The sequence below is a fragment of the Bos mutus genome, chromosome 3 (genome assembly GCF_027580195.1).
Source record: "Bos mutus isolate GX-2022 chromosome 3, NWIPB_WYAK_1.1, whole genome shotgun sequence".
In the NCBI taxonomy this organism is placed as follows: Eukaryota; Metazoa; Chordata; class Mammalia; order Artiodactyla; family Bovidae; genus Bos; species Bos mutus.
Window position 1 is genome coordinate 31,296,388 of NC_091619.1, and position 9,708 is coordinate 31,306,095.

The 9,708-nt window shown below is 52.9% G+C and overlaps 1 protein-coding gene across 2 annotated transcripts; it reads left to right on the forward strand.

The window, feature by feature from the left end:
• Positions 1 to 1,262: 1,262 nt before the first annotated feature.
• KCNA2 (potassium voltage-gated channel subfamily A member 2) lies at positions 1,263 to 7,207 on the forward strand. Of its 2 annotated transcripts, XM_070367520.1 has the most exons (3): positions 1,263 to 1,343; positions 3,429 to 3,767; positions 4,211 to 7,207. In XM_070367520.1, the coding sequence occupies exon 3, from the start codon at positions 4,374 to 4,376 to the stop codon at positions 5,871 to 5,873; it is 1,500 nt and encodes a 499-aa protein (XP_070223621.1). In that variant the 5' UTR covers positions 1,263 to 1,343; positions 3,429 to 3,767; positions 4,211 to 4,373; the 3' UTR covers positions 5,874 to 7,207. The 2 variants fall into 2 exon arrangements, with proteins under 2 accessions (XP_070223621.1, XP_070223622.1); XM_070367521.1 differs by lacking the exon at positions 1,263 to 1,343 and having other exon boundaries at positions 3,327 to 3,767.
• The last annotated feature ends 2,501 nt before the right edge of the window (positions 7,208 to 9,708 follow it).

The following is a 9,708-nucleotide window of genomic DNA, read 5'->3' on the forward strand; positions in this document are numbered from 1 at the left end:
GGAGGACAATTTGGTGAAGGAGGCAGGAATGACTGAGACCTCAGGGAAAGAGAGGGGTGGGGCGAACTGGGAAGCAGAGAGACCCTGATGATTGAGCACTTAGAGAAAGAGCCAAAAGCTTAGCAGCAAGCTGGGAGTTGAGATGGGAGTTTCCTAGGGAAGCAGAGTGGAGAGACTCATTTGTGGCATGTCTGCCTGGGGCCTAAACTCTTTACGTAAACTACTGAACCACCACAACAGTTTATGAAGAATCTTCATTTTCCAGATGAGGAAACTGAGGTCCAAAGATGTGAATGAACTTGCCAGGATGTAAGTCCCAGCCTGGCTGGCTCTGAAACACCCAGGCCACACAGGCTAGGACACTGCCAGGGCAGCTTCTCTGGGGCCCTAAACCAGACCAGTCCTACCTGATAGTCATCTGTTATCCCCAGGGCTCACTGAGGTCACTGCCCACCCAGACTACCCCCTGCAGCTCTGGGTAGGACCCAATCTTAAATCCATCTGCCAACACAGGAGACTAAGAAACACGGGTTCGATCCCTGGGTTGAGGAGCCTGATGGGCTAGGGTCCATGGGGTCGCAGAGTCGGATACAACTGAGCAGGCATGCGTGCACCTTAATGAAACACTGGAATCCCACAAACCTGGACCCTGTGGGCTCTCAGAGCTTCTATCTGAAACTACAGGCCTAAAGAGGAGGATTTACTGAGCAAGGAGGGATCAGCAGCAGCCTCCCTGGGACTAGAGGCCCTGTGAACGCAAGATTCCACGTCTGCTTCAGATATGGGCTCAAGAAACCGCTGTTTGGAATCATAATTCGGACAGCAGACAAGAACTGGCAGGGGCTTGGGGCTGTCATGGACCTTCCAAGAGCACCCCTGACCTTCTCAGGCCCATCATCTGAGCAGAGGGCATCCTGGGCTTCCCACACACTCTTACAAACGCAAAGAGCATCCTCCACCACCCACCCCGGGGTACCATAAGCTGTATCCCCAATTTCAGAGCCCCGCAGGCCAGCTGGCTTCCTAAGGTCTGTGAGGAGCCCATTTTATAAAGAACCTGGCGCTTGCCTGGCGTGCTGCAGTCCATGGGGTCACAAAGAGTCGGACTGAGTGACTGAACTGAACTGGCGCTTGCCTAGGGCAGCTGCACCTCCCCCTTACGCCCCCACCCCCAGCCTTTCCTGCCCCTGCTCCTCCGGGGGAGGGAGTCCAGAGGGCCGGCGCTGCAGTTCTGCCGGGTTCCTGCGGCTCCTCCCCGTGGGGGCGAACACAACACCGAGTTTGTGCCACACTGCGGCCCACACCTGCTGTATTCCCCTCTGCGAAGCCAGAGCTTTGGCTGGGTAAGCGGGAGGTGGAGAGGCAGAGCTGCAGGAGGGGGCAAGCCGGCGCGAGAGGGCAAGGAGAGGGTCTGCAGGTTCTGTCTGGCAGCATCATATAATAATAGCAACACGTCTCCCACGCGGCTGGATCCCTTCTCCGGCCTGGGATAGCTGTATTGATTGTTTCCTCCTTGGCTTACTTATGGTTGGCAGGAGTCTCTCATGACCGCTCCTCAACTCTGGTCCCTGGTTCCCCGGCCCGCCGCAGCACCCAGCTCAGCCCTCCGCGAGGTTCTGGTTAGTAAGCTGAGCTCTGCCAAAGGATGGGGTGCTTTCCTCGCGGGGAGGGGGCCCAGGCCCGGGAGCCTCACTGAGCTGACAGCCGGGTGGCGGCACCTCGCTGCCTCGGGTCCCCGCCGGCCCCTTTAATTCGAGTCCGCCGGCGGCCAGGTGCGGCGCTGCGTGGCGCGGTGCGGCGCGGTGCGGCTGCGGGCGGCGGCCGGGTGCTCCGTACGCGCCGCCCGCGGGACTGCAGAGCCGGCGCCGGCTGGCCGCCCGCAAGCCGCCTCCTGCGGTCATCCAGAAACATGGAGGCTCCGGGTGCCCATCGGGAAGGGTAAATGGGTGTCGGGGCGCTCGGCTGCGCGTGCTGCCGCCCCGCTGTCCGGGCTGCGGGACACCGGGCGGCACAGCCTGCAGCGCGGCAGGCTCGGGCTCAGTCCGGGGCGGGCGAACCTGGGCCGGACCGAGCCGGGGCGGGTGATGGGGGGCTGGCGTCCAGCGGAAGGAGAGAAACAGGCAAAGGGCTCGAGGACTCTCCGGGCAGTGCCAGGCGCGCAGGGCGGAGGGCGCAGAGAGGAGCTGGCGGGTGATGGGAAGCGCAGCTGACATAACCATGTCTGGTAAATAGCGCTGGTTGGTAGGACCCGAATCACTTGGGACTGCCTGGCGGCATTCCCCTCTCCTGCTCAGAAAGAAAACGGCTTTGCAGCAGAGAAGGGCTTTTCCGCTTCCCTGGGGCCGTGGGATGCCGGGGAGCCCCCCGCTCTTAGGGGAAAGCCAAGATCTGGGGCAGCATCTACTCCCCACCCCCAGAGTTTAGGTTCCAGTGTTTTCCGGAGGGAGATGGAGCCTCGGCGGACCCTTGGACCCTAGGGGCAAAAGAGCTAGACTGCGCTCGGGCCCCACCGCTAGAGCCCCCCTCCGGACCGGGCAGGAGGGGGTTAAGGTGGAGCTGGCTGCAGTAGCCAGCTGGTGGGTCAGGTCCACCCGCGCGGAGCCGAACGCGGAGCGCGCGGGGCGGAATCCCGGCCGGAGACAGGAGCGATGGGGAGAGGGCTCGGACCCCTCCCCGCCCTGGGGCCGGCAGGATTGGGCGGGCAGGGGGCCAGCCCGGAAGCTGGCTTCCTCCAGGCTCCCCCTCTAGCTGCTGCCAAGCTGCCTCGCAGCCAGGCTGACGGAAACTTGGTTCCGCACTCACTGCCCAGGAGACGTGAGGGGTTTTCTCTTGGGGAGAAATCAGTGGTCGGGCGTGCCCGGTTCGAATGCCACCCCACCGGAGGGAGGCCTGCAGTGTAGGGGTCCCTGAGGGAGAGGAAGTCCTGGGACCAAGGAAACCAGCTTTTGGAGATCGACCTTTCTGTGTGAGAAGTCTCCCTAGATGAGCTCTGGAGGAGTGTATGTTGGGGGGAGCCAGGCTGGGAAGGAGCGGTTCTTCCTCCAGGACTCTGCAGAGGTCAGAGCTGGGAGTGGGGCTGCAGTGTAGGAAGCTCTCCCCTTGGGAGATGCTGTGTCCTGACCTCGGGATGGGAGGGCTTTGCCCAGAGTCCCTCCTGATGTCTGCAGAGGACCAATGGGGAACCTGGCTGAGCCAAGAGAGGCCCCTGGAGGAGACAGGCCCAGCCAAGTCTAAAGGCTTGTTCCCTGGGAGAAAACGCTTCCAATGGATGGAAGCCTGCCCAGAAGAGGCAAAGAGGCTGAGGGATAGTTCTCAGGTATGACACCATAATGGAAAATGGGCATGGAAGAGAAGCTGCCAGAGCTCTTCTGAATCTTGGCACTAGCTGCCCAAAAACTCTGATTCCACCTTGCTGCTGTTTTTTCCAGGCAACGTCACACCTCCTGAGGGCAGCCAGGAGGACTCCGGCTTTTGCTGAGCATTGCATCTTACCTCCTTCCTTTCAAAGGCTCCAGATCCCAGCTTACCTGTCCCCGAGTCCTGTGTGCCCCTAACCAGGCATCCCACGACCCCTCCAGCCCAGCCCAGCCCTAGAGCTCACCTCCAGGCCCTGGAGCCTGCCCTCCTGCCCAGAATGACTCACCATTATTTCTAGCTCAAGTGAGAAGACATGATGGGGTGTCGGGCTGCCCGTTTGTATATCTAGGATTCCTGAAGCATCGGATCAGCTCTGCAAGGAAGAGAGCTGCAGATTCCTGCCTTGCCAGGTAAATCAATCTATTGTTTAATAATAGCCGTGTGTAGAGTCACTGGGGTGGGAGCAATGAGGGAGACCCAGGCCCAAGATTTGTCACTGAAAACACCTCTCAGGGTGCAGGGATCTACAAGGCATTAGTTTAGTGCCTGGGAGAGGGCTCCCTTCCAACCTCTTGTATGGGACTGTGCTCCATGAAGCCTGCGCAGTGCAGGGGGACCTATGTCAGCCCCCTGCCTCCAACACAGGGCATTCCAGAGCTTTCTTGAGAGACCACCACCTGCTCCCCTCTGATCCCCAGCCCAGGTAAACATAAATCTTACTTTTTTGTGGTATCGGTGGTGGTGATGTTTTTGCGCTTCTTGGCTGAGAGAAGAGAGGGGGAAAAAAAAAGCACCCCAGGTCGGGCTGCCAGTGCTGAGTGGTCTTATGTTCTTAACCACCTCTGTCTTTCAGCCAAGCGAGGCTCTCTCTCCAGCTCTCAGGGAGCCCTGGGGGCTCTCCCGCTGGAACCCAGGCTGATGCTGCTGTGTTTCCTGGGGCCGTAAGCACCATCCCAAGCTCCCAGCCACCAGGCAGCTAGAAGGCACAGCGAGAGGCGCCTCTCCCGGTTCCAATTATGACAGTGGCCACTGGAGACCCAGCGGATGAGGCTGCTGCCCTCCCTGGGCACCCGCAGGATACCTATGACCCAGAAGCAGACCACGAATGCTGTGAGAGGGTGGTGATCAACATCTCAGGGCTGCGGTTTGAAACCCAGCTAAAGACCTTAGCCCAGTTTCCAGAGACCCTCTTAGGGGACCCAAAGAAACGGATGAGATACTTTGATCCCCTCCGGAACGAGTACTTTTTCGATCGGAACCGCCCGAGCTTTGATGCCATTTTGTACTACTACCAGTCTGGGGGCCGGTTAAGGCGGCCGGTGAATGTGCCGTTAGACATATTCTCTGAGGAAATTCGGTTTTATGAGCTGGGAGAAGAAGCAATGGAGATGTTTCGGGAAGATGAAGGCTACATCAAAGAGGAAGAGCGTCCTCTGCCTGAAAATGAATTTCAGAGACAGGTGTGGCTTCTCTTTGAATACCCAGAGAGCTCAGGGCCTGCCAGGATTATAGCTATTGTGTCTGTCATGGTGATCTTGATCTCAATCGTCAGCTTCTGCCTGGAGACATTGCCCATATTCCGGGATGAGAATGAAGACATGCATGGCAGTGGAGTGACCTTCCATACCTACTCCAATAGCACCATCGGGTACCAGCAGTCCACTTCCTTCACTGACCCTTTCTTCATCGTAGAGACCCTCTGTATCATCTGGTTCTCCTTTGAGTTCTTGGTGAGGTTCTTTGCCTGTCCCAGTAAAGCCGGCTTCTTCACCAACATCATGAACATCATTGACATCGTGGCCATCATCCCCTACTTCATCACCCTGGGAACAGAGCTGGCTGAGAAGCCAGAGGATGCTCAGCAGGGTCAGCAGGCCATGTCACTGGCCATCCTTCGAGTCATCCGGTTGGTAAGAGTCTTTAGGATTTTCAAGTTGTCCAGACACTCCAAAGGTCTCCAGATTCTAGGTCAGACCCTCAAAGCCAGCATGAGAGAATTGGGCCTCCTAATATTCTTCCTCTTCATCGGGGTCATCCTTTTCTCTAGTGCTGTCTATTTTGCAGAGGCCGATGAGAGGGAGTCCCAGTTCCCGAGCATCCCGGATGCCTTCTGGTGGGCAGTCGTCTCCATGACAACTGTAGGCTATGGAGACATGGTTCCGACTACCATTGGGGGAAAGATCGTGGGTTCCCTGTGTGCAATTGCAGGTGTTTTAACCATTGCCTTACCAGTCCCTGTCATAGTGTCCAATTTCAACTACTTCTACCACCGGGAGACAGAGGGAGAGGAGCAGGCCCAGTACCTGCAAGTGACAAGCTGTCCAAAGATCCCATCCTCCCCAGACCTAAAGAAAAGTAGAAGTGCCTCTACCATTAGTAAGTCTGATTACATGGAGATCCAGGAGGGGGTAAACAACAGTAACGAAGACTTTAGAGAGGAAAACTTGAAAACAGCCAACTGCACTCTGGCTAATACAAACTATGTGAATATTACCAAAATGTTAACTGATGTCTGACTGAACCCTAGTAACCTACTCACAGCTCAATGGAACTAATGCAGACGTTGCATAATAGCCTGCATTGTAGTCAGTGTGTTCTACAGTGTGTATCTGGTTCTGCATGGAAAGCAATAGTCGTGCAAGTGACTTTTGATCTTTTGATTTTTGATTTAGAACACAGAATATCTATCCATGGCTTTCATGCAAATCTTCATCACCGGCTTAGGGGTTTCCAAAGATGGGAGTCACCTATGGAAGCCAGGATTTCAGAAGGACACATTGGGGCCACCTCATAGCAGATACAGAACCCATCACATCAGTGTCACCTTTTCTTCCTAAAGAAATGCACACAGCATCTCAGAGATGCAACTCCCACCACTACCACCCTCATCCTCCCACCCCACCAGCCCACTTGAGCCTACCTCCCCCTTCACAGAGAAAAACCATGGTGGCTTAGCCTTAAAGTTCTGGTAATTATTCAAAAGGTCTTTCCCATTTTTGCATTGAAAAGAACACACAGTGCTGTGTGTTGGAATTACTTTCTGTGTCACAGGCTGGGTGTTTGTGAATTGCAGTTGCCAAGTAGATGCTCCGGAGGCTTGTGTTTCATAACGGAAAATGCTGCATTTGGTTTTTTTCTCTGCAGTGTCAAAGTGAGGGAACCCCGGGGGAGGGACAGTTAGGATGACCGAATGTGAGTTGTCAAGTTTCACATTTGCTCCCTTCGCCCTACAGGGAGAAGCTAACAAACCAAGGGACCTCTCAGCTTCAGATTTCACCATTTTTGCAGGCTTCAGGGTCACAAAAACATGTCTGATTTCTTCGTTACATTGGAGTTTGCAGGCATCTGCTTTCTAGTGCTGTGGCCCAGCTACACTGACACTGCAGTGAAATCTACCAGTGATGCGATAGAGCTGCATGGGTGTTTGTTGCATGAATCTCAATATTTAAAACACAGGAGATAACCTATTTTCTTAGTAGCCTACACAGTATTCATATTTAGAGTATTAATAGCCTAGGAATGGCATTGAACTAGGGTGTTGTTTTTTTTTTTCCTTTCCCCTCAGAAGACAAAAAGCCCTCAATCAAGAGAAAAAAAAAAAAAAATAGACTGTTTGGAGTGAAGAACCAAAACTTCTGGCCCTCTAGCCCACCCCCATCCCTGTTCTTCCAAGTGGGGGTACAGACCTCTGCAAAGCCAGGGGAGTGAGCAGGGAAAGCAGTGTCTAACACCTCACGTGACTGCACCTTAGGAATGAACCTAGTCATGGGCAAGACTGTACAGCTGACTGGGGCACGTTGTCCTGAGCACAGGCGGATCTGTGGATCCAGTGTATATACCTATGTATCAAGTGTCTCTTCCATGAGTTCCTCTCCCTAGCTATAGAAAAAATGGCATTTGAACCTTGTATAAGCTTATGCAATATTTTTGACACAGGGCAATATATGCATGTGTTTGACTATGTGCACTAGAGTGTATATACACGCATATATATATATTTATATATACATATATATACATACATACGTGTGTATATGTATATATGCACACACACACACACATATATATATAGTCATTCTCTGGAGTTCAGGTTCAGGAGCAAACCCACTGCTTGGTGGGTTGGTTGTCTCAGAGACCTAATGGGTTAATTTGTCTCATTGGTCACCCCACTGGGCCTGGGTTTGCCGCCATTGCCTCCAACGCTCCAGTCTTCATGGATTCTTAGATGTTCGAATTGTCTTTCTGCCCTTCATGTGCTGCAGCTTCAGTTCCCCATGGCTGAAGCTTGTCTTACCGAGTGCACAAGGGCCCCAGGGCCCTCACAGCTCCAGCTGACCTGGGCCAGACCCACCCCAGGCAGCCCCTCTACAGCCCATCACCTTCTTCATCTCCATTCTCATTGTCCCTGCCCTGTCTGGTTTTCATTTGAGACGTAGAATGTATTTAACTAATAGAGACCATACACACGAGAACTGCAAACACCATGTCAAAGACATAACCCACAACTCAGATGCAAAATGACATGGTCATCTGGCTCTGCATCAGTCACTTCCACTAACCTTTCACTAAAGAGCCAGAATGGATCGCCTTCTTTGAAACCAAGGACATGGAGGAGGAGGGATCCTGGGGCCCCAATTCCACAGATCTAGGCTAAAAGGGAACCTCCTCTATGGTGAAATTTCTGAAGTTCAGGACCAAGAGATGGAGTCCCTAGTTGAACCACAGGCATCATTTTGATCACCAGGCTCAAGCTGTCTCCCCCATTAAACTGGCAACCAGGGCTGCGTATGCAACCGAAGGCTGGGTAAAGAATCATTCCCAGCCCCTAGAGCAGGCTGAGAGTGAAGGCCACACCGCCTAAAGGTAGAGTTCTGGCTGACCCTGGAATGGGTGCAGATGGGGAAGCTTTTGCCTCACAAACTAGGCTTCTTTGCCTTTCAACATCATTGCTTAAATTTCCCAGACACAGCAAGCTGTGTGGTCAGGCTGCCAGTCGTCACTCCAGCCCTGGCCTCACTGTTGGCTCTTTAGCATCTTCAGTTACCTTGGGGGGTGGGGCACCAGCCCAGGGTGCTCGCTAGTTCCTGGTCACCCACATCCTCAGGGGTCTACAGGGCATCCTAGGCCCGGCACAAAGCCTCCGTGCTTCTCTTCCTCTCCTTCATGGGAGATGGTGCTGTATTTCCAAGGCGTGGGCTGGAGGGATGCAGACTTTGAAAAGATAAATGGTAAAATAACCTATACCTAATGCCTAGGTCGGGTGGTAGATATTTTTTCCCAGTGCCCTTGACCTGGGACTATAAAATGTTTACCCACACCGGCACACAGACATACACACCCACCACAAAAGAGATCTACAGTGTTGCCATACACAAACACAATATATTCACCACACATGCAAAATACACAGAGACCAAATTAATGAAAAGGGTGTACTCAAAAGATATACGCTTATATCTGTATCCAGAATATGCACACTCAGCCCAGACGTGGAATGTACATATAGAACATATGTGAAAGACCTACAAACACCATGTAAAAGACACAACCTGCAACTCGGATGCAAACCATACAAAATGACGTGGTCATACAGAGTGTACACAAATACCTGCATACACCATGTACAAAGACACAACTGATGCAAAACACACAAAAACAACATGGACACATAAGTATACATGTGGAATACACCCAAGATAATTTACTATTGTTTGCATGCAAAATACACACAAACTCAGTTTATACACCCAATACATCTATTCATAGTAAGCACACAAACTACAGCATACATACCCAAGAAATTACACACAAACACACACCTCAAATATACTGAGATCCATTCCTCTGCCCCCATATCTATAAATAGGCATAAACAAAAGATCAGATTTAATCACCTTTCCCTAGCCTGCATCTCTCCCCCTCAGTATCCTTCAAGAAATCTCTTCCACTAGTCTCTTTCCCTCTTACTCCCAGATTTCAGAAAAATAACCTCAAGGCTTAAAGCAAAAAGATGGGCCACCATGGTCAAACAGATTTCTTGTTACGACTGGGAATCTCATTGGGTTTCTACCTATTCACCTTCCTCCCACCAGAAACCCGGGTGCCAAGTGTGGAAGGCCCTGGGACAACTGACAGCCCATTAATACACACCTTTTGGCCACGCCTTTTCTCTCAAAGAAAATCCACACAGACAGTGCAATAGCTCAGGCGCCCCCAATCCCAACCCTTGGGATCTCTGGATTCATCCCCATCCTCCTGAAAGCAGCGTGGGCTCAAAAATCTGCAGGGTCCTGGGCCCAGAATGAGAATGAAGATGCCCCCAACATTCTTTCAGCCCACAGATCTTACTGC